The 25,306-nt window shown below is 43.3% G+C and overlaps 1 protein-coding gene across 2 annotated transcripts in view; it reads left to right on the forward strand.

Annotated features, from left to right (window-relative positions):
* The window catches only part of Syndig1 (synapse differentiation inducing 1), a 148,210-nt gene that overhangs the window by 38,431 nt on the left and 84,473 nt on the right, over positions 1–25,306 (forward strand). For both annotated transcript variants that reach the window (XM_075962407.1, XM_075962408.1), the window contains exon 2: positions 23,725–24,282. In XM_075962407.1, the coding sequence (XP_075818522.1) occupies positions 23,803–24,282 (480 nt within the window). In that variant the 5' untranslated portion in view covers positions 23,725–23,802. The remainder of the gene's footprint in view (positions 1–23,724; positions 24,283–25,306) is intronic.

The raw sequence follows: 25,306 nt of genomic DNA on the forward strand, positions 1-25,306 counted from the left end.
ATCCTCACTCCTGATTTGCCCCTAATTCCCTTACCCTAGAAGCTCAGTTTGGGTGGATGCCAGAACTCTGCATGGAGTTCTGAGATGTCTATGTTGTGTGTTAGTAGAGCCACAATATTTTAATGAAATTTAAATGCAATATGATCTTAAGGAACTGTCTGTGCTAACTACTTGTCTGCTATGATAAAATACTCAGACAAAAGCAACTTAAGGGAGAAAGGATTTGTTTTGACTCACAGTGCCAGGTCCCTTACAGCTAAAAGCCAGGCAGGAAGAGCTTGAGGCAGCTGGTTACATTGCATCAGCAGTTAGGAGGCAGTTAGGAAGATAAATGCTTGCCTAGTCCAAGATCCCAATCCACAAAAGAATCCCAAACACATTTTAGGAGGTTTCTCCCACTTGAGTTATTCTCATCTAATATCCCCTTACTTGCATGCCTAGAGGCTGGCCTCCTAGATGATATTAGATCATACCAAATTGAAAATCAATATTAATTATAAATATATTAATATTTGTATTATTGTATATTTGCTGATTCAAAATTGACTCTCCAAGTCTGCCTCAGATGTTTGTGTTAATTGGATGCTTTCCAGAACTATCCTTAAGGAGCTCGGCTCAGACAGCAGGGGATGGGAGCGAGACTTTCTTCACCATTGCAGCACCTGAACCAAAGTGTTAAAAACAGTAACGTGCCTCCTAAAGACTTGGGACTCTTAGCTGTCTCCCTCTCCCCATTCCATGAAATCCTCTGGTCCTGTGCTAAATGTAGGCCACCTACATCACAGTATTGCTGACGTGAGGTCCTCTGTTCACTACGTGGCCCCGGATGACAGATCTGATAGAGGGGGTTCATACCATCTCAAATGTTGACCCCCACAGGATGATACTCTCCATTCCTGGTCCCAGTTTATATCAAGGGCCTGAATTAGTGCTGCAAAGTTCTATAAACAGCTCCAGAGAGGAATTTTCATGTAAGTCAGCACATCTGTATCTGGGAGCTTACACTTGCTCTGACGTGAGAGTCTGTTAACCCAGGCTTTTAAAGGACAAAAAAAAATAGAGGCTATAGACAAAAGGCATATAAAATAAAACTGTTTTGTGCTTCTAGACCCCTTCCTCCACGCCAAGGACCAAACCCAGGCCTCACACATGCTAGGCAAGAACTCTGTCACTGAGTTATATCTCCAGCCCTTGGTCTATTGAGATAGGATCTATTTATGTAGCCCTGGCTGGCCTCAAACTTATTGTGTAGCCAGATCTGTCTTTGAGCTTCCCGTCTTCCTCCCTCAGCCTCCCAAGAGCTAGGGCTAGATGCTCAGGGATATTTGTACACTGTGTGAAAATGTGATGCTGTGATTGGTGCAATAAAGAGCTGAATGGCCACTAGCTAGACAGGAGACAATAGGCAGGACTTCCAGGCAGAGAGGACTCTGGGAAGACACTCAGGAGATGCCAGCAAAAGTATAGACATTGGCTGTACAGTACAGGGCAGAGGTAACCGAGCCATGTGACGAAATGCAGATGAGTAGAGACAGGTGAATTTATGTGATGAGAGCCAAGCTTTCACGATTAATACTAAGTCTCCATGCCATTATTTGCAGGCTGGCAATCCCAATGAGAAAGTACGATCACAGAGTTTCGCACACCACATCCACTGAGCATAGGATAAAGTTACCTTTTTAAACTAATGCCAAGTGTCCACACCTCCAGAAGGAGAAAAGGCAAGTACCATGGTATGCTCATGCTATAAGGAAACCATGTGTGATACAAAGAAAGCCCCTGAGAGGTGGAGAGCCCAGTAGTCATCTCCCTTGAGGCCACCAGAGTTCAAGGTGGTCAGTATATTGTCACTTAAATGTTTTTTCCTGGAAACTGAAGAATTAGCTCCCAGTCAGCTTTCTGAAGTTCATCATAAGAGAAAGAATCTGCTATGCCAGGAGAGGTAGGTGTGGACACCCTCTCTCTCACACTATGGGACATAGCAACCAGAACAAAGGAAGATTTGAATAGGGCACCCAGAACCCTCCTAAGACCCACTGTAAGTCAATATTCGGGTGTGTGTAGCTTTCTGAGAACTGACTCCAAGATGTCATAGAAGTGTGATGGGGAAGAAACAGGAGAAGGAAGGCAACCAGCACATGACTCTTTGTCAAGAGCCACCACCATGTCCTGCTGGAGCCCAGGAAGACAAGGAGAAGCTCTTCAGATTGGCTCTGCCTAGAGACTGGTGATAGTACATGGTTGGCCCTAACTACTAAGGCCCCATCATTGAGGCCCTTGCCTAACACGCCTCCAGGGCTTCCATTAGGATAGTGCTAGTGTGTGGCTCACTGAGACACTTCAGCATCTCAGGGACCTATCGACATCCCTGGAGACGTTCTGAACAGCTTCCCTGATCCATCATTATCCCCCTGTGGTTTCTGAAGGTGAAGGTAGAACAAATGAGACTCAGCACCATTTTGCCACTGGCTGTTGAGAGCAAGGGTCTTGCGGTAGAAGCCACATATAGCACAGTGTGGGGCCTCCTGTGTCTAAATCTCTGTTTTCAGATGACTCCTTAACATCCCTGGGAGTCCAGTTTCGCCACAATTGGATGCTGCAAGTAGGGAACTCATCTTTCAAGAGTGGGTGGTGAGACATGGGAGGTCCAGTGTCCAATGGACACAAGTGTGATCCATTCCAATGGAACACGACATCAGTGGGTATAGGTGGTCTCCCAAAGAGACCACTGTAGGCTGATTGACCTGATCAAGTGCCTAGACTTCTTTGGGGTGCACAACATAATCTTTAGAACCATTAGAAAGGACAGTACTTAATTAAAGAGGGAATAGAACATAGAGAAGAGGGTAAAAAGATTAAGAGATTAAGAGAAGAGGCGAGAAAGAAAGATTAACTGGCAATGTTAACAGTAGGACAAGTGGGAAATTGATGCTGAATAGAATAATAGTGAAATGCCCTGTAATTTAAATGCTCAGATGAATAATGAGGTAAGTATAATAAAAAGAGATTAAAAATAAATGCTAAAACAAACAAGCAAAAGCCCACAGCCAACAAAATTAAAAGGGAAGTCTAGAAGTGAAAGGCTGTATTTTAAACCTAAAATAAAATCCAAATGAGCATGCAAAAGTTAAAACAAGAGCAGAAATTGGAAATGAAATAAATATAGCCCTTCAAAATGGTAAAAAAAAATTAAGACAAGACTTCACCAGCTCCCACTCCCACCTCCCCCACAGAACATCCTGGAATAATCTTGAACAGTCATGGAAAAGGAAACTGAACAGAGGGGGAAGCAAGGAGCTTGCAGATTAGCAGAGCCTCGCCACTGGGTTAGGAAGAAGAAGCTAGAATGAGTGGTGGTGCAGAGCTTGCTGCAGGGTGTGTTCAGAAGCAGCCAAAGAAGAGGGAGGAGGGAGGAGGCCAAAGTAAGATACAGGAGAACCCCCTAGAGTGAGCTCTGATTCACCACAGTGTCCTGAGTCTGGGTGCAGATGACTGATGTTCAGAGGTGATGATCTGATGGGCTGCTGGTGTGCTTTATTTAGCCCTTAGAGGCAGAACACACACATATGTATGCAGAGGTGTGTGTGGTGTGTGTGTGTGTGTGTGTGTGTGTGTGTGTGTGTGTTCCAGTAATTCATAAGTGTAAAATAATCTTGGCCCTCCAGCTTTTCTAAAGTTGTTTATTTCTTTGAAAGCCATTCTAATAAATATCCCATACACACATATAGAAGGTATACTACTATTTACTACTTACTCATAATATTAAATGTTACCGTTATCATTTCTAAATGTGTTTCTAGGTGACTAAATTCTAGAGTACTGTCATCATTCTCCTTAACGACACAAAGAACTTAGACCCTTCACCCACCCCATGTAATATTATTATTACTGTTTCTGCTCCATCTAGATTGTATAACACCAGAGCTCATCTCTCTGATAGCTTTTGGTGCTGTTTTCTGCTTTCAATGCTTGCTTAAGACAACCAGCATTCCTTGCTTTCTTCTTCTACCTGTGTCTTGCTTTCACTTTCTTTGATGTCTGAGGAACATCCTTTAATCATCCTAATGATAGTTTTTAATCATCCTAACAACAGTCTACAGGTGTCTCTTTTCCTGGGCCCTGAATGAAGACATTGTGAATGGAAGTTTAGCTAGATATAAAATTTTAGATTTAAAGCTTTTTCTAATGAACTTTTAAATCATTTTCAGGTTTGTATGTGTGTGTGTGTGTGTGTGTGTGTGTGTGTGTGTGCATTTCCACACATGTGTGTATAGTTTCTGTTGTGAGAAGTATACTCTTGATGTGTTTTTCCACATAGGAATTCAGCATTTTCCCTCTGGGTAATATAACCTCTTAGTTTTGTTTTAGTGTCTTTCCTTTGCCTGATGTTAGGTTTTCTGAATCTATAAAGTACCATCTATCAGTCCTGAGAAACTCTCAGATCTCTTCAAATGTTGCCTTTTCTCCTCCTCTGTGTTCGTTTATTCTGGAATCCCTTCTCTATTCTTTCAGAATTTTTATTACTTCACTGAGGGAAAGTCTTAGCTCATTTAATGCATCTTTTATATTTTATGCTAAATTCGTGCTTCTAGTTTCTTAATTCCCTCATCAAATATTTCAGGTTTTTTATTAACGAATTGCTATGTGTGAAATTCAGTGTTTACTTTTATTTTAGAAAATTCCAATTTGGTTTGCCTAAGTGTGTGTGTGGTTTATGTAGTTATGTGTATACAAGTGTGCACCTGGAAACCATAGACTGGTGTTAGGTGTCCTTCTTGACTTTTACTCTGCACCCTGTTTTTAGAGAGAGGCTCCCTCATTAAGCATGGAGCTCACTCATTTGGCTAGACTGGATGGTTAGCAAGCCCCAGCAATCCTCGTGGTTTTGCTGGATCACAGATGTATGACATCAGATCCAGTTTTTTATGTGGGTGCCAGGGACGAAACTCAGGTCCTTATACTTAGGGTAGCAAGCACTTTAAAGACTGTTTTTTGATGCTGTAGTTTTGCCTGTTTGGACTGACTTCCTTCTTGTGTGTCTTGGATATCTTAGAGCAGACTTATTTCATTCACTACCTTGAAGTTCTAGAAAGCTCTTCTGCCTATTTCTGGATAATTTTTAATGTCTTGAGTTAAGACTGTCTTCCATGGAACTATAACTGAAAATTGTCATTGACGATCTTCTGATGTCAGGGTGTGCCTGACAGATACCCCTAGGAACTGCCCATTCAAGACAACCTTTCAGAGAGCCTCAGTGTAGGGTTTCCCAACTGTGAAAATGTCAGGATTTCAAACAGCAGAGCCATGTGTCATAGTGTTTCTAGCATAGAGATTTCTCTAGCCAGGCAAATAAAACAGTTTCCAGTTTCTCTTCACCGCCCTAATGAGCCATGTCATTCTAGTTAGCATGTCACTGATGACATGTTAGCATGTCATTGGTGAGGAAGAGGCCTGGGGACCGCAGTGTTCCTGCAGTGCTTCCTGTGCAGAAATGATGGCTATGGAAACTGCAGTGTCCTTCTGGGACACTGTATCAGTGGCTACATTTTTAAAGGAAATGTTTTCATATGTATGTATATATCTTCATTTGGAAAGAAAGCTTAATTCTGTTGCTTCAGGCATCGGGTCATCACAGGAGCTCCCTAGCCAGCCATGCCTGTGTCCCAGCCCCTGGCTTCCTGCCCAAGGTCTGATTCACAGGGCCCTTGCTGCTGTCAGAAGGCTGACTCATCTCTCTATTCACTGTGGAGCATCCCTCTCCGCACTGCCTTTCCAGTCTAAAACATAGTCCACAGAGCAAAACATAGCCCCCAGAGTTCACCCAGTAGAAACCCAAGTTCCTATCTATTGGCAAGTTTTGTAGTGAAATGAATGAAGGGGCCTTTGGCCCAGCTTTGGGCTGGACCTCTTGTCTTCTTAAAGGCCTTCCTCTTGGCCAGGGCATTAGACGCCAAATGAGTGGAATCAGGTTGGGCATCACATTCCCTGGAGTTGATGTTTTAGCCCAGTTTGTGTTGCTTGACCTCACTGCATCTTTGAAGGCCATCACAGGCTAATAAGCAAATAATGATACCATTATAGACTAGTATTCAAATAATAAATAGCTATAGGAATAAATTAAAGATATTAGCAGAGAAATTCTGCATTGCACTGAGAATCATTTTCTCATTGGTCAGAACTATGAAAGACTAATTTTAGCCACAGATATTTTCTTGTTTATCAGCCTGAACTGGTCTTCTGTGTTCTATGTGAAGGTCCAGGAAGCAGGCTAAGCATTCATTACGGCAATGTGATTCTAATTAGAGGGTGGATTCAATCCTAGCCCATGAAATTGTGTATTTATTTCTGAATCTTTGTGATAAACAGGTTGTAGTTTTGTATTGAACACACACATTTTATAGAAAAAAATAGAATAATGATTTTTAGTTTTTTGCTTTTGGTTTATTTGGGAAATCTGAGGTTGAAGAAAAACCTATGACATAGGAAAAAGCAAATAACTGTACTATTTTGTTTTTGTAAACTGAGGATGTCATCATCATCAATGTCATCATCATTATTATTATTGTCATTATTATGTCATCATAATCATCATCATCATCAACATCATCATTATGTGCTGGGGATTAAACCCAGTACCTATATTCCAACCACCCCAGCATTTTTTAGTAACATTATTTGTGTTATGAATGATGGGCTGTCTGTATTATCATCTCTGCGTTTGTTTCTGTGAACTTGGACAAGTAAACAGCATGTGACTATTGAAGCTTTCTTTACCATTTTGCCATGAACTGGCTCCTAGCCACAGCAAATTGCATCCTACGTCTGCCTTGAGTATCCTCACTATTGATACAGAAAGCTGCCTCCACCTGGACTCTGTGATCTTTGGATAATTTATATTTTTCTTGAAACTGTGTCCTTTAGAAGTGGAAAACCTTCACACCTTCATGTGCCATGGACATCCTTGCCCCCCTGACACACATACACCCCTTACCAGCACCACAAAAACACTGCTTGAATGTTGTAGGTTACACCCATTAAGAAACTGATGCATGTAACATGAGGGCCTGCTTGTTGGGGTTTCTGTCCTCCCACCAGATCCCATAGCCATTTGTCCCCAAAGAAAATCACATAGAGAGTCTATATTAATGATAAACTGATTGGCTCATTAGCTCAGGCTTCTTATTAACTCTAATAACTTATATTAATCCATTATTCTTATCTAGGTTAACCACATGGCTAAGTACCTTTTTCAGTGGGGCAGATCACATCATGCTTCTTCCATGTCTGGTCAGCACTGTGGAGGAATGGGCTTCCTCCTTCCCAGAATTCTCCTGTTCTCCTTTACCTGCCTCTACTTCCTGCCTGGTTGTCCCACCTATACTTTCTGACTGGCTACTGGCCAATCAGCATTTATTTAAAACATAATTGACAGAATAAAGAATTGTGCTGCACCAGATGCAGACTTGAAGATTTTCTACAGTCTACAGTTTTATTTTCCATCTACTCAGTTTTCTACTTAATATGTGATTTTCCAGCTTCACCCTTTACTTTTTTTCACATTCTCAGACCTGGCCATCTGGATTCTAGCAAGTTCTCTAGAGAGCCTGATGCACACATACATCTGAGACCTAGTCTTTAATGAATCTTAGCTGAGAATAGTTCTTTGGTCTTGGCTTCTGGGTGTGATTATACCCCTTCCACTAATTGTTTGTGTGGTACAGGAGCAATCTTTGGAGATTTTCCTCCAAGCCAGCAGTGTCTCTCAGAATCCAAGCTCTCATTTTGCAGCCAGAGGATCATTCAGAACATCTAATCAACTTTAATGCCAGAAGTAATAGTCTGCCTGTTGAGTGTTTAATTTTCTCCAATGTATTTTTTTATTTCTAAAAGTCTGCGTCTTCTATTTTTAGACACATTCAGCATTGTTAGCCTGTAGTCTTTATCTGATGGTGTCAGCATCTGCAGCCTTTGTGCTCCTGATTTGTGGTGTTTTGCTTGTCCTTGCTAATTGCATCTTATTTCCTCTTGCATGCACGCATGTCTTAGTCTGCTCTTGATGCAATCACAAAACACCACAGGTTAAGGAATAACTAATATAAATTTATTTCTCATAGTTCTAATGTCTACTTTAGGCATTAAGTTCTATCATATTTATGTCGCGGGGGGGAAGCAATTCATTCAAACCATAGAAGTATTTCCTTCCCTTTAATTTTAAACCTGGGTTCATTTCATCTATGGAGAACTTATGAGGCCTGTCTCTCTAACATACATTTTTTTCTAGGTTCTTTTGATTTTACCATGAACAGAGAAGGGAATTCATGGCCAAAACATTTCTAGAGACTGAGAGTATGGGCACCTCCGAGAGGCTTCTAAGTAGAAATCCTCAAAAGAGAAGCTAAGCTCCAAGATTTGCCCCCTCAAAACTAGCTTCAGCAATGAGATGTTTAGAGACCAAATGGTTTGAAGACCTCCCCTCTCTCCCTTGCTGGGTAGTGGTGGCCTCGTTGACAGACATGCTGCTAGCATCAGCTATAGTGCAGCGGCGCTCCAGAGTATTGATGAGGTAACAAGGATAGTGGTCGGAAGGGGATGAAGGTGTTCTATTAAAAGTCAAATTATGTGGACTAAGCTTTGCAGATGATATGGTTCCTATCAGAACTGTCCTTGTGAGGAAGCTGCCATAGATAAACGGGAGTGAGGTGTGCATATAGTCTAATGAAAGTCTGTTTATAGGCACTGACATTCGTGTTTCATGGCACTATCATGTGTCATGGAAAATTCTTTCCTTCCACTATTTGAAAGGGTAAAATCCATCCCCATCTTCTGGGTTTTATAAACATACATGGGTACTAGGTGTTCGGCCCATAAGCAATAGTTTGCAAATCCTGGTGATGTGAAGGTGTTTGTGATGGTAGTGGTGGTGATTATGGCATGCTGGGGTGCTAGGGATGATGGTGATGGTGATGGTGATGGTGGTGTGGGTAGCACCCCTAGGGATGGAGCTAGAGATGGTCCAGGGAGTGGTCCTGAGGCTGGTAGTCAGGTTGTTTCTGCTTGCGACAGTGGTAGTAATGGCGACAGTGGTGTTGCACTTCCCATGGTAGAGATAAGTTATGCTCACGGTGGTAGTGGGGGTGCTGGAGACGGCACTGATTGGCAGGCGGCCCTGCTGGTGATAAAGCAACCTCGTCTTCCTACATCTCCCTTACAAAATGCCATGCTGATAGAACTGCTAATCATTCTGATTTTGTCTGTTCATATTGAATCCACGTGTTGAAATATCACACTGTGCCCCACACATTCACATAGTTATGTGCTTATACAATTTTTAAGTTGCTTGAGGAGATGGGAGAAATGTAGAGAATCACAAAGCTATGGGGGATTAGCATGACTTTTAAAGGCAGCAAGAGCTCAAATATGCCATGTGTCCTTATTTCTGAATTCCATTATAACTGCTAGATTTCTCTGACCGTTAATAAATCAGGTTAAGAATGCATAGAGACAGCCCCAATGGTGCTATATGGAGCCTTCGCTCTCCAGCAGAAGCTTGGATTGACCTGTGAGCAAGAAGTACCAGGCCACATTGTCTAAGTGACTTGCAGGGCAAGATGCTGTTCAGATGTTGGCCCTGATGCTTCATTAACTGTTGCCCCTGCTGATTGACAGGCTTTTCCATGCGTTTGTACTAGAGGCAATTTTTAATAATCATAACACTACTAGTAATAATAGCTGGCATGACTCTGAATACTTCATCGACAGTCACCACTGCCAAATCCCAGACTTTTCCATGTGTTTGTACTAGAGGTGAATTTTCTGTTTTTAATTTTCTTTTTAATGAGTTATTATTGATATTATTATTATTATTATTATTTTACAGCCTGACCAAAGTTACTCCTCTCTTCTCTCCTCCCCACCCCTTATCCTGCTTCCCTTCTGTGCCCCAACCCACTTCTCCTCTGTCTCTTCAGAAAACTGCAGGCCTCCCATGGATATCAACCAAACATGGCATTTCAAGATGTAACAAAATTAGGCACCTCTCCTCATATTAAAGCTAGGCAAGGATTGTTGAATAAAGATTTGCATTTTTTTAGCATGGGTATTGTCTGCTTAGCTGTAGGGGAGCTGGCTATTTGTGTACAAGACTTCTAGCAGTGCTGGGGCTCAAGAGCAACTGGCACCTGGTGCCCTTTGAGCGCTTTGCTTAATTGAGCAGGGTGAGAAGGGATTAAAAGGATTAGGAACTATCCCTGCCCCATTACACACCCAGAGCCCTGGCTCAGCTAACTGCAATTACTTAAGTTTTCTCCCTCGGTTTCCTGGGTTGTTTTAGCCTTCAGCTTCTGCTGGGGAAGCTGCTCTGTAGGTTGAGTTTTGTACTAAATATGACTATTATTCACCGAAGTCTTTGTTCTAAAGTTCCTTTCAGCAGCAAAGATCCAAACATAGGCTTTCTAACTTTCGCTGTATCCCTCACATGAATAACCCATCAGGACCATGGGTGCAGGCCTGTCAACCAAGAAACGGAGGAGACCAACTAGGCCAACCAAGAAAAAGCAGAGAAAGGGGGAAATACAGATATTTCTAAACCTAGAATTATTGATATCTTCAGAAACAAAGGAAAAGTGACTGTTTGTATTTACTTTGTTATTCATACCTTTGTTTGAAAACAATTATTCTTGTGGCACTGGTCTCCGGAATGTTTATTTCTTTTTGTTATTTCTCCAGAGCAAAACCTTCTATTGATCATTAGCCCCACATGCAGGAAAACTAAACCTGTAACATACGATCCTGATTTCTACACAGAGGGATCCTATGTAGTCATGGTGCAGAATGCTTCCTGGACAGGCTGGCCTGCAGGAAAGCTACAAGCTGGGTGTGTGTGAGGAGATGATGCTCTTTTGGGGTGGAAGGTGGAGAAGAGCCTTCAAGAATAGCTGCCTTATCTGCAGGAATCTAGCTCCATAGGGTGCAGTCACCTGGCACTCGTTGTGTCTGGGTTTTCTCTTTCCCAGTGAGACCGTGCCTGGTAGGGATGGTCTAGTCCTGCCGAAGTTTCTGAGACACGCCCCTCCCCAGCTGAGTATGAGATCTGTCACCCATATTCCATACCATTCCTTCGTCACAAAGGTGTCTACTGAGAGTATTGCTATATTGTTTCCTTTTAAAGATAATTTTATTCTAACTGTATGCCTACCAAAGGAAAGAATTATTTTTTCAGAAGACTGAGATTGTAACTAACTCAGTGTTATTGGAGGATTTAGCGACAATAATTAGCATATCCACCCCCCCCCCCAAATGAAAGCTGCATCCAAACACAACGTATGCATACAAGGAATATTATTCAGTTATAAAAGGAATACAGGGCTGTAGAATGGTCTACATTGAAAGCAACACGCTAAAGGGAAGAAGCCAAGCACCAAGGTTTACATGAGTCTGTGAATGTGAAATGTCCATTACAAACAAGTTCAGAGAGAGAGAGAAAGTAGTAATGGCCAGGGGCCTGGGAAAGGGAGTGGCAAAGCCTGTTGGGTGTGGTGTGTTGGGAATTCTGTAGACTTAGTGAAGAAATTTGCCTAGCTCTTAATAGTCCGTGCCTAGACTCAGTGCAGCGCTTGAAAAGTTAGCTAAGTTTTAAGACTCATGAATTCTGTTTCAGTAGAGCTGAAGGTTTGAAAAATGAGAATAGGGCTGTAACTCGAAAGTGTAGAATGGCCCAGAACCCCTAGCACTGCAGACAAGAAGCGAATGAAATAGTTAATCTTATTAGTTTATTATTCTGTGCCTGTAACGAAAGCCCCGAGGCAGTCTGTGAAGAGGTTTCATTTAACTCAGCTTTGGAGGCCAAGCAACTTGTCACAGATTCTCTCAAGAGCCACTTTGAGCTCTGTCACCCCATAGCAGAGTGCGATAGTGAGAGAGGAATTGAAGGGGTGAGGGTTGGGGTGCCATTAAAAATAGGAAGTCAGAAAGTTGATTGGCCTGGCTCAAGCTTTTATGTCCCCCTGCCTTCCTCTGTCCCCTTTCTTCCTCCTTTCTTTTTTCTTCATCCTCTTTTCCCCAGGGTTCCCTCCCTTAGAAGTCCCTTCCTATATCCCCAGGGCACTCTGAGTTGACCTAAAGATTGCAAAGGCCTCTTCCTCAAATGCTCCCCTTCTCCTCAAATGCTCCCCTCCTCCTCAAATGCTCCTCTCCTCCTCAAAGGATCAGACTGCCTGTACATAACCCTAGGGACAAACTACAATCAAATCAGAGAACCAATTGAAGTGTCCCACAGGTGTCTGGAAGCATTCATTATTCCAGCAGAGTTGGGGACCACTCTCAGTCCCAAAACGTTTCAGCCTGAGAGGCAGTCTAAGCAATTTCAGGCTGCTCAGCTGCCTCATGGGTCTTCAGAACAGTGAGACCACACCTTTCTCATCACGTGGACCTGGGTTGGTTCCAGTCCCGCCGTCCCTCTTACTAGTCAGGGTATCTTTTCTTTCAGCGTTTAGCTCAGCAACTGTACTGTTTAGGCCCCTGTAGAATCTGAAATATACCACCAAGGCCGCCGTGAGGCTGCGCCCACACGTGCCTAGGAACATTCATTATTTTAGCGCTCAGCGAGCTGTGTTTGCTCTTGTGCCTGAAGGCCAGGAGGAAACTGTTGCCCAAGCCTTTGTGAGAGAGTGCATCTTTCAGAGCAGGCTTAATTATTCCACTTTCTGAGACTGCTTTGTGGAACCAGAATACCAATTTATCAATTAGTGATGAGGAACTATTCTCTCGGGGACCGAGGGCACAAAGACTGTGTGACCCCCATACACCCTTTCCCTGTAATCAACAGTTTATGAATTTGCAGAGAAAATTAACCATCTTGCAGACCTGGTTCTGATTTTTGTGGTAAGATGCCAACACAATCTCCTTCCTCTTGCAGGCCAGTGTTCTTGCTTCTGTTTAAACTTCGGTGAGGGAGCTTCTGCTTGAATATGTCAAGATGACCATTTCTCCAAGCCCTGACCATAGAGTTCTAGTTGTTTGGAGATACCTGTGCACATACGGGCCATACAGAACTTACAATTATGCCATCCAGGCTTATGGGATAGCAGTCTAGTGGCTGGGGCTTGTTCTCCAAGAAGCAAGCTCTGTATGCAATTCTAGTTTTCTGGGTTTTTTTTCTTTTTATTAATTAATTAATTTATTTATTTATTTTACATCCTGACAACAACCTTTCCTCCCATTCCCTCCCCTCTCCTCACTCCCACCCTCCCATTCACACACATCCCCCTTTGTAATCTCTTAGAAAGGGACAGGCCTCTCAGAGGCTTCAACAAAGCATGTTGATATTCAGGCTGGGTAAGGCAGTCCAGCATGAAGAACAGGTTCTCAAGAACAAGTCAAAGAATTGGGGACAGCCCCTGCTCCCATTGCCAGGAGTCCCACATATACAGACCAAGCTATACAATTGTCACATATATGCAGAGGTCCTAGGTCAGTCCCATGCAGGCTTCCTGCTTGTTGGTTCATTTTATGTGACCTCCCATGAGCCAGGCTAGTGGTTTCTGTGGGTTTTCCTGCAATGGTCCTGACTCCCCTGTTCTCTACAACCCCTTCATCTTCTCCGCAAGACCCCCAGAGTAGGGCCCAATGTTGGGCAGTGGGTCCCTGAATCTGCCTCCATCAGTTGCTGGATGAAGGCTCTCCTCTGACAACCCAGGCAGTCACCAAATCAGTCACAGGGGAATGGCCAGTTCAGGCTACGCAGCCACTGCAGCTCTAGATTCTGTCACAAAACACCACCGTTTTTATAAAGAAAAGAGATAAAATAAAATTAAAAATAATTTTTTAAAAGGTTAATTTCTGCATACATTTCTGGCCCAAGATAGAGAAGACACATCTTTTTGGCAGATTCCTTTTTTATTATTATTATTGATTTTTATTGAGCTCTACTTTTTTCTCTGCTCCCCTCCCTTTGGCAGAATCTTATAGTGACACATAGGACCCATCACACGGCAAGGTACAGTGTGTGCAAATGTGAGTCAGCGTGAGAGTGTGGATTTGTGCGTGGGTACACAAGTGTGTTAGAGTGTGTGTGTGTGATGTGTCTGTGTGAGAGGATGAGTCACTGTGAGAGTGTGCCTAAGTGAGTGTGTGTTTGTGTGTCTCTCACTGTGAGAATATGTGAGTGAGTGCTAGGGTGGATGTGTTATGTGCATGCACAAATGTGTGTGAGATTGTGTAAGGACACAGTGTGTGTGTGTGTGTGTGTGTGTGTGTGTGTGTGTGTGTGTACGTGGAAGGGCGTTGTGAGAGCTCTGTGGGTTGAGTGAATGAATACGTGTGAATGTGTGTGAATTGAGGGTTTGTGAGGGGGATTGAGTGTAAGCAAGAGATGTGTGTGTGTGAGGCTGTTAATGAGAATGTGTGTGGCCATGTAAGGGTACTGTGCAGACACGTGTGTATGAATGGTTCTGAAAGAGAGAGAAAGACAGAGGGCTGTGTGTGTGTGTGTGTGTGTGTGTGTGTGTGTATCCTGGAATGTCCCTTTTCCTACAAAGTCAGCAAGACTCCATCACAAAGGTTCAGTCTGACAATATTCTATGCTTAATTCCCTCCCTAAAGTCCCTTTATACTCACCTGTTCCACCCCACAATGTTTCACATTGGTAACAAATTTTAATGTGAGTTCCAGCAGAGGCAAAAAGATATTTAAACCTCAGCACCCCGAGCCAACAACTTTGAAGGGTCTGGAGAACCAAGGAAAAGAGAAACTGCAAGACATATAGTTAAGTTCATCTCTGAAGAGCTGAGGCTCAGTAGGAGAGGACCAGACACTGGCCTCAGCATCATCAAACCCTTAGGATACTGGTGCTGAGCCATTTATCCTTTGGCTAGATAAAACTGCAGGGGGCACCCTGAAACCCTGCTGGCCTGTCCTGGCTGGTGCCATCAGCTCCTAAGCAGGGGAGGCCTGGGTAAGGAGAGGCTCCCATTAGGTCAGCTCAGCTGGTACGTGTGAACTTTCACTAGGTCCTCACTGTTCCCTGTCGAAGGGTCTAATCAGACCAGAGTCTTTCTCATCTACATGGGAAGTAGAAAAAGACAAGATCTCCTGAATACATTGGGAGCGTGGATAGCATGGGAGAGAGCAGAGGGGGAGGGAGGAGGAAGGGAAGGGGGACAAAGAAAAATATACGGCTCAATGAAAACAATAAAAAATAAAGCCATGAAAAAAACACATGTGACTTACACACATCCTCTCATACACTTCAGATCATCGCTAGGTGACTCAGAATATCTAGTACAGCATGGATATTAGGTTAAGAGCTGCATTATTTGGGGAATGATGACAGGGAAAATATTAATACAGATGAGATATTTCCCATATACTTGTTGTCTGTGGTTGGTTGAGTGAGTGGATGCAGAACTGAAAGGAAGGCCAACTGTGAGATTTCCAAATCTGTGCGTGCTGAACACGAGCAACATTCTCAGTGTGTTCGAAAGGAATTTTAAAAATTATTTGACATAGTTTGATTTGTTTGCAAGGAAAACTGACTGACATGAAAGAAGACATAAACTTATAGCCAAATTTTAACTATTTTTAGTTTTGCTTAAATGAGAGATGAGATTTTTAAATGGATAGCATGATTGAATAATCAGTCAAAAATGTTTTTTCATTTGTCACAATTTACTTAAAGTTTCAACTATAGCAATTATTATAACTAAGAATGCAAATGAACTATTCTTTTAAAGAATCTGGTATTTAAATTTCTGGATCATAAGATTTTTTTTTCAAATATGGAGAGCATATGTTTTTCACATTGATTACATTCTCAATTTTTTATTTTGGAATTATTCCAAAAATATAATTATAAAAAAGAAGTCTTTTTAAATGCTAGTAAAAGGGCATGGAGAGATGGCTCAGCAATTAAGAGCGCTTTTTGGCCTCACAGAGGACCCAAGTTCACTTCCCAACACACACATGGTGGGGCTCATAATCACCTGTAACTCTAGTACCAGGGGATCTGACAGTCTCTGGCACATATGTGCATATACATATAGAAACACTCATAAATAAGATATTCAAAAATGTACTAAAATAATAAAAATAAAGAGATTAAAATAAATAGAATTATATTTGTTTTTTTAAAAAAAAGTATATTCTGAAGATAAATAATTAAGGTTGGTACTAGAAAACACATTCATTGATATTATGGATGAGGCCCAAAATAAAACTAAGCACATAAGAATTTACATTGTTTTAAAATAGCACTTTAAAATAAAGACAATCTTCTAGTTTGAAATTTGCAACATTTTACAAATTTACAGACAATTAGTTATCTGTCCTGTTTGTTCATTGTCTTCTATTGTCCATGCGTGTGGGTGGAAGAAATATATATCACAATATATGTAGCAGGCTTTGGCAAATGTTATTTATGACATGCTATTTGTAATTTCTGTATTTAGAAAATTGCCCGAACAAGCAAGATGCAGAAGAACAGATATTAAATGACAGTCCTAGGTGCCCCCATGCCGTTATCTGAAGACACAGTTCATTCATTACTCGGCTGTCCCCTTCAGAGTCAGAAGCACCCAGTCCTAGACTTTATGGCATCAAATCATCTGAGCTTAAGAAGACAAGTGTCACTAGACCATGAGATGGGAAATGCTTTCACAGAGTTGATTCTGGGATGTTGAAATAAATACAAACCACATCGGAAAAAGAAAAAGAAGCCAGAGTCTTCACTCTCCTCTCCTTCCCTCCCACATCACACACTGAGGAAGATCTAGGTCTGGGTCTAAGTCCCAGAGATAATAGGATGATGCTTCTGCCCTCACCTCCCCCTTTCCATTCCCTAGCCTGTGAGCGGTCCAGCTGTCCTAGCCTTTCTCCTGTCTGTTCCCTGCCTCAGGGCCCTAAGCATATGGCATGGATCATGCCCTGCTCTTTGTGACCAAACTAACTCCCCCCCACACACCCTTCAGGCCTTTCCTTAAATGCAAAATCTTTATCCACAAACTAGGTTACTACCCATCGCTTCCTCCTACCAGGCACGTTTCACCTTGTCCCTGGCTGTCCTCACACCCCAGCACTTGGGCCAACTGGTGTTCCTCCTATGCTGTGAATAGCATCCCAGCCAGGGTGTCCATGACACCTCGTCCAGTGCGTTCCCTCAGTTGGTGCCACTGGTTGCTTGTCAAGTGGATGCACAGTTGTGCCTGCTCTGTCCTTGCTGCATGCTGATGGTTTGGCTCACTTCCTTCCTGAACCTGCATCTGAGGGATAATCTAGATCCCCCATTTTGACCCTTCCACTGGTGAATTTGCATTGTTCATTGAATCCAGCTGCGCTCTGAGGAGCTGATGGGTCCCTTTGAAGCCCTTTGTTCTCAAAGACTGGCTTTCACTGGCACTAGGAGATGAGTCTTCCTTTTTGCAGGTTGGTGGCCTCGGTTCGGCTTTAGGAAGCTTCAAAGCCCAGCACATCTGTAGTCTTCAGATATCACCAACCTTAAATAGGCTGGAGATTCGACGGTGCTGTGCTCCAATGTGGTTTATTCCCCAAAGGTTCACTCATGGAAGTCCATGCCAAGATCCTTTCATAGAGATACTGAGGTGCCGCTAATAGGCCAGGCCTAGAGAAAGGTTATTAGGTCACAGAGATTCTGCCCTTATGAACAGATCAATGCTGTCTCTTGGGAATGGATCAAAATTGGATGAGTTCTCTCAAAAGCATACTGTAAAGTCAGGTCACCCTGTGTGCTTGCCCCTTCCTGGCCTTTTTGCTTTCACCTTGATATTTGGACCCTTCAGACACCAGAGTCATGAGCCACACAAACCTCTTTTTGTAAGCTATCCAACGTCAAATGTCTTACTATAGCAACACAAACCACACTAAGATGAATAGAAGCAACTCCTTCCCTAATAAAGTCCGTAGTGATGTTCTCTGTAGTCATCTGTGCCGACACCTTGTTGAAGGAAATCAAATGGCAGCTTTTGTTGCCAGAGGCAAGTTCTAGGAAATTGCTAGTTCTAGGAGATCGTTTAGTGATACACTTCCTGCTAAGAAATGCAGAACCTCTGGTTAAATAGCTTCTTTGTAGATGAACGTTTTATTTATGAATCAAGAGAGGCTACCGGATTTCACAGTCTGGTCTGAGATAGGTGATCTATTGCACAGCTCTGTGGACCACTTATTGAACAAGAGGTTTTTCTCCACTGAATAAGAGTAATGCTGTTTTCATCAATAAAGTTCTTGGCGCACTTCCTGTAAGACCCATTGTTGGCTGTCATTAACCGCAGACTGTTTATTACTCTTCAGGCACTTATGGAGCAAGGCGAAGGATGTAGAGCTGCTCAGTGGAAGTGGAAAGGTGGCTGACAGAGTGGGTCCGCTAGGAAGCTGGGTCTAGGAACATGGTAGGCACATTGTGAGAGCTTGAGCAGAACACTGTGAGACCCTTGAGAGCAAGTGATGTCTGAAAAGGTTCAAATGGGAATTACTGGATGGCAGATAAAGACAGGGTGATAGATCCCCCAAGAGAATCTTTCACATTCAAAAGATAAGTTTAAAACAGATACCTGCTCCAGAGAGAGTGAGCAGTGGGCATTCTGAATCTTAGTCCATGAGACCGAGCTGGAGGGAGATAAAGTTTAATTTGGGGTTTTGAAATGTGATCAGCATTCAAGAGAGTCTCTCAGAAGACCCTATGCCAGCAGAACCTTACACCAATTGCCCTCAGGATAAAGATGGTTAGCTTGATTGCCCATGACCCCAAATACCATTGTGCATGTGTTTTCAAATGTGCCATCATGAATAAACTTAGAAATATTTTATAAACTATCTCTTCTGTTAATTATGTTTTGATGAATTTAAAGTAACTTTCCCAACACACACACGAGGGTGGGGGGAGATGAAAGGAGGTGAAAGGAGAAAGTGACAGAAAATGGAGGGAGGGAAGGAAGAAGAAAGGAGGGACAGGAGACAGAGAGAGAGAGAGAGAGAGAGAGAGAGAGAGAGAGAGAGAGAGAGAGAGAGAGAGAGAGAGAGATCTTCCCCATACTGTACAGTAACATGACCATCCCAGGACCATATTTCTGATTTGTAAATTAAACATTTGACCAGCAGGGCAGAATGAGCTGAGCCTCAGTGGAATCACCAGTACCAAGAATAGAACCTGGTCCCTGAATGGCATCCAGGAGATGAAGCATGGGGAATGGCTTTTTGAAATTGGAGACAGAATAAGCTCTATATGGAGAGCTAAGTCTAGACTAAGAACAATAGAAGCATCAAGAATCAATCACCAAATCAGCCACAAAGAAAACAGGCAAAGGGGGGAGTGGACAGGTGGTGAGAATTCTGTCTCTTCCCACTCAGGTGTGTTCTGTTGCCCTTTGATACCTTCTATTTTGGTGGTTTTCTAGGGGAGGAAATTCATAACAGGTTTTCAATGGTTCTTCAGAAGTAGTCTCAGGTTAACAGTTGCCTTATTAACCTTAGTAAAAACTGAAGTTGGATCAGCTATGCTTTGAGTTCGTCTTTTGTGAATGGAGCTCGTGACTCTGAACGTGCCCCGTGCCTGCCTTCCACACCAGAAGCCTGCCCATGACAGAGGACTGGAGAAGCTAAACTAAGTCTTACTGATAGGTAGTTTTGTCCCCTAGGGAGTAAGGGCAATGAGCAGCTGCTCTTCTTGACATTAACCACACTGGAGGAGACTCTTCGGCTTGCCTCGTCATGACTTTTTTCACAAAGGTGGGACACACAGTGCACAGCAGCATTGCCATGGCTCTCAGGTCATGCAACCTCAAAGGGTCTTGTAGGATATTTTGTGCTTCTGCATATTCTATTCGCTACCCTGAAGTCAGCTGAGCAGTAGAGTCGGGATTACCGTGGAGTACCAGATCTGGGTTTCTATTCTTTCCTGGCACTCATTCCCCACGCTGCTCACAGACCCGAAGACTTAAATGGCCTGTGTGATGAGCGCATTCCACTCAACAACCTTTGCAATTCATTGGTTGTCTCCTTACACAGGGACTCAAGACCCTCCAGGTAGGGATAGAGATGCAGTTTAGTGATACATTCTCTAGGATGTACCAGATCCAGGCTTAGACACCCAGCACTGAAAAACAAACAATGCAAAGCCTCCTAGAAGACGCCACCCTTCTTTCTCCGTGTCTCTTGGTCCTCTCTCTGCTCACCTACCACCACCAGCACTTCCCCTACTCTCGGCCTTGGCTTGATGCTTCTCCCTCTGTGTGCAGTATCCCTTACACACACAGCTTCACTGAGCGGCAAATGATCTTCTTTATTAGAGAAAATTGCAGATATGCATGGGACTAGAGAGAATTATATAGCAGACCACATATTTCATCAACCAATTTCATGAATTCTCAATTCATCATCAGCGTTATGTCAGTACTCACTCCTTCTACATAGAACATTTTAAAAGCAGTCCCAGGCATTTAGCTATTAATAATATCTATTAGTAGACTTCATCTTGGGGCTAGAGAGATGCCTCAGAGGTTTTTACTGTTCTTACAGAAGATCCAGGTTCAGCGCTCAACACCTGAGTCAGCCAGCTTGTATCTTCCTGTAACTCCAGCACAAGGAGATCTGGCTTTTTCTTCTGGCCTCAGGGAACACCTGAATTCTCATTCAGATGCCTATACACATATACACAATTAAATAATAAATCTTTTGAAAATTCGTGGGACCTGCATTCATATTTTACATTTCTCTTCTTTAAAAAAAATCATACCTGTGTTCAATGCATATTTGATAATTTCATACTTATATACCATGTGTTTTGTTCAGATTCAGCTCCATGACTCTCTCTTGCTTCCATCCCTCCTTTTCTCCCCCCCTCCCTCATTTATTGTACCCCTTTTTCTTTCTAGCTAGTCTCACTCTTACTTCCATGTCTTATTCTAGGAGCAGCAGAGGTGGTTTTCCTTAGGGAAGAGCACACCAATTGGTTGTCTAGTGCCAAACAGTCATCCTGAAAGTGTCCGTACATGACGCATTATATGGCCAGAGCAGGTTATATTCATATTATATATAGTATATTATATAATTTTATATAAATATTATTTATGTAATTAAATGCATATGAAAATTATTTCTATAAATATATTTATATAGATATAACATATTTATATTATGCATGCCATAATAACTAATAAAAAAGAGGGCATGAATTTGAAGGAGAGTGGAGAGGGTATATGTGAGGGTTTGGAGGGATAAAATATTGTAATTATATTATAATCTAAAAATAAAGCAGCAAAAAGAGTAAGTAATCAGCTATAGAATCAAGAAACTTGTTACACAACACTGCTATAGACTAGTATAAGCCCCCTGCCAGCTCACCCAACCTTAAGCCTTCATGTGCAGACTGAGATGCAGAAATCATATTTAGAATGTAGGTTGTGATTCAAAAGGTATGTATCTGCTGCAGTTTCTGCTCTGCATGTGTCCTATATGCATGTGTGGAGCAGGAGATGGACGCAGGACCCCACATGCACTGTGTTCTGTCTCTCTGAGCTCTACCGCAGCTCTTTTACTAAGATCTAACCAACTCTCAGGTTTCACTTTGAACAATAAGCTACAGGGACAATGAAATAAATGGAGCCATTTCTGCTACAATGCACCTTACACCTTCCTATTGAAGCCCCCTCCAGTGCACAGTCAGGGAGACACACTAAGGCTTATTCTAATTGCATAATTCTGAAGACGGTTTACTTCAACACACAGTCCCTGGATGCTGGCTCCATACCTTGTGCTAGAAAGGGAAAACATGCCACTGATTGATTGATCATAACTTCCGGTCTGGGGAGAAGAAGGATGCTGACCTCAGCAGCTGTCAGACTGGCTATCAGAATGCAACAGGAATCATTAAGGGTAAAAGTCAAGAAGAGGCGGTTGGTGCTCACCATCCAGTGGAAATGTTACGTCTGGCTGTCCAAGAGCATACAACTCAATGGAAAAGGCTAAAAGGCTGAATTTGAAGAAATGTAATTAGTGTCTGCTAGAAAACTATTTACAAGGTTCTGTTTAGATGGAATTCAGGCTGAGAAGCTGGGTCTTCAGGGTTTAGCTGGACTTGCTAGTGCACCCACCAGACCACAGTGGTGCAAGGGACTCAGTTAGGAGCACAGGCCAGAGCGTACTCTGTAGAAGGAGGAAGACTGGACCAGAAACATCCCAGAAGCACACTGTGGTTGCCTGGAAGACATGAAGCATAGAGGTGGTCCTCAAACATGTTGCCCTTGCTGTGTTACAGTCACCCCTACAGAATCTCTCTTCAAGCAGTTTAATTCAAGATTTTAGTTCTCAAATAGTAATAACATCTCCAGAGACAGGCATGTCAAAACTGCATAAGCAGAGGTGATGGTGCATTGTGACCCCTCTCTAAACTGTCCATGGTTTCACATTAATAATTCTTATTATCTCTCAGTGCTTTTTGCTGTAGCTTGACCTCGCTATTTGAATCTGATCTCAGAATTTTCAATTAGCCACAAAGGTCCTCTCTACCGCTCCTCCTTTCATCAGAGTGCAATTTTAGATGACTCTATTTACCACTGCATATAATAAAACGTCTATAATTAGAAAATACTTAAATGTTATAGAAAATGTTAGTGCCAGAGGAGCCCGAGATGAAGCTTGTGTATATGGATCCATGTTCGTGTGTATATCTCCATACGTGTTTGGATGTGTGTGAAGGTCAGAGCTTGCCATCACACGTCTTCCTTGGTCACTTCTCTACCTTAGTTTTTTAAGACAGGGCCTCTCACTGAACCCGAAGCTTGCTGATTCAGGGAGACTGGCTGGTCAGCGAGCTCCAGGGATCCTCCTGTCTCTGCCCCCACGGCAGAGACCACCACACTTGGCGTTTTTCTTTTATGTGGGTTCTTGGGATGAAACTAGGGCCTCATGCTTGCACGGCAAGCACTTTGCTAATAGTGCCGTCTCCTCTGCCCACACAAGATGATATTACACAGAAAATGGCTATTAACACGCAATCTGAGGAAATGCACTCATTACATTCCCTAGAACTTTAAGCTCTGGTCTCCTTCGTACTTCCTTCCTCTCCCTCCTTCTTCTTTCTCTTTCTTTGTATGTTGTGCAAGCCTAGGTGATAAAATTATCTAAGGGGGACCAATTTGGGGTTGGTGTTTATTTGTAAGTGCAGTCGGTGTTCATCCTACTAGGTACACAAGAATGCATGATGTATGCCTTAGTGTGGAACTGTGCCCACATGCAGTCTAGGGGCATGGGCTTCCTGTCATTATTTTCTTTGTCTGTGCAGGGTATGGTTTTAAACTGTCTTCCCTTGGTATGTTTCCTTCTTGAATGAATGGTTGTGTACTCATTATAGTCAATTCCCACTACAGACGCACAATTCTGTTTCTCTGTAGACCATTGGGATGCTAATGTGATTGGGTTTCTTAGAGCTTCAGGATGTCTGTTGGCAGGCAGAGGCTTCTGTAGGGCTGCAGTAGATCCAGTTCCTGCAGCTTCCTCCATTTGGAAGCCAAGACTTCATAGAGAAGCAGGTAATCGATTTCTGGCTTCATTTGCATGGCACATTAATGGAGCCTCTTTAAAATTCACAGAACAGGATGGACTGTATTTGTCTGACTCTGTAACTACTATGCATGGCAGATGCCTAGTAAACTCTGACGCAATGTGGGTCTGTGTGATGAGCTTTGCATAATTTTTTACTTTCTCTGTTTCCTGCTCCTCTAGGGAAATGGGTCCTATGGGGCTCGTGTGACCAGTGAGCACAGCCTGCTAGCCTGACGCCCAGCAGGGAGGGAGTCTACCATGGATGGCATCGTCGAGCAGAAGAGTGTTCTGGTACACAGTAAGATCAGCGATGCTGGCAAAAGGAATGGCTTAATTAACACCAGAAACTTCATGGCTGAGAGCAGGGATGGCCTGGTGTCTGTTTACCCAGCACCTCAGTACCAGAGCCACAGGCTGGTGGCCAGTGCAGCACCAGGCAGCCTGGAAGGAGGCAGGAGTGAGCCAGTGCAGCAGCTGCTGGACCCAAACACACTGCAGCAGTCCATGGAGTCCCACTATCGTCCCAACATCATCCTCTACTCAGATGGTGTGCTCCGCTCCTGGGGGGATGGCGTGGCCACTGACTGCTGTGAGACCACCTTCATTGAGGACCGGTCACCCACCAAAGACAGCCTGGAGTACCCCGATGGGAAATTCATCGACCTCTCAGCTGATGACATCAAAATCCACACCCTGTCCTATGACGTGGAGGAGGAAGAGGAGTTACAGGAGCTGGAGGTCAGAGGATGTGCTTGTTGGAATCCTTCTGGGATTGGGGCCACGGGGTCTGGGGGATACTTGTGAGCGCTTAGCAAAAGCCATTGTGTTTTGCCATGGAAAAATACAGACGGTGTTCTTGGTATCACTTTATTCCTGAGCATTTGCAAAGGATGGAAGGAATGGAAAAAGACTGGGGACTGTGGCAGTGATTCTGGCCAAAGGTGACCCTTGGTAATAGCCCTGTAGGCGGGGCAACAGACACCAGCACTGGATGGCAGGGTAGTTGAGGATACTGCCACTGAATAACCTACAAGAGAGAGAGAGGGACACATGAGTTAGAGACACATGGTGTGGGAACAAGTGGAGAAGTGTTTTGCTGTCATAGTGGGTCCCTTGGTTTGACACCTGAAGTTTCTACTAGTAGATCATTGCTAGCTCAGAACTCTCCAGAAGAAACAAAAGAAATTTAAAAGGGGAGAAAAAGTAATTAAACCTAGGACCTCTCAAATCCTAGGAAAGCATTGGTCCATTGAACTACGCCTTACCTCTTTAGTAGTTAAGGCAAGTGAGGGCATTTGAATTACACACACAAAGACATGCAAGCAGGACTCTGAGATAGGACACAGCGATTGCCAGCCATGTGATGTGCGAGTCACTGAGAGGCCGCTACCATGCAGGTAGAGTAGTGAACAGAGGGTGTTCTGCTGGGACTTGAGTACAGTGGTCAGGAATGGAGCCCGTGAGGGCCAACAGGCCTATGAATAGCCACCTCCATAAGCAGAGACCATCTTATGACAGGAAGAGAGGGCATGAGGCCAGCCAGAGCCTGAGGGAAGCTAGATGTTGGGTGCTCTCACTTCTGGGCTAATGCCTGTTGCTAGTGTCTGCTGTTTTCCAAAGTCTCAGAGTTTGGCCAAGGGGAAGTGTCTAAATCTGCCTGTCCTGCATGAATCAGGGAAGCAAGCACCCTGTGTGTGAATCTGACACAGAAATTCTGACGAAGGACTATCTTGTCGGCTCTGAAAACAGTCCCCAGAGAAGA

The sequence above is a fragment of the Microtus pennsylvanicus genome, chromosome 2 (genome assembly GCF_037038515.1).
Source record: "Microtus pennsylvanicus isolate mMicPen1 chromosome 2, mMicPen1.hap1, whole genome shotgun sequence".
In the NCBI taxonomy this organism is placed as follows: Eukaryota; Metazoa; Chordata; class Mammalia; order Rodentia; family Cricetidae; genus Microtus; species Microtus pennsylvanicus.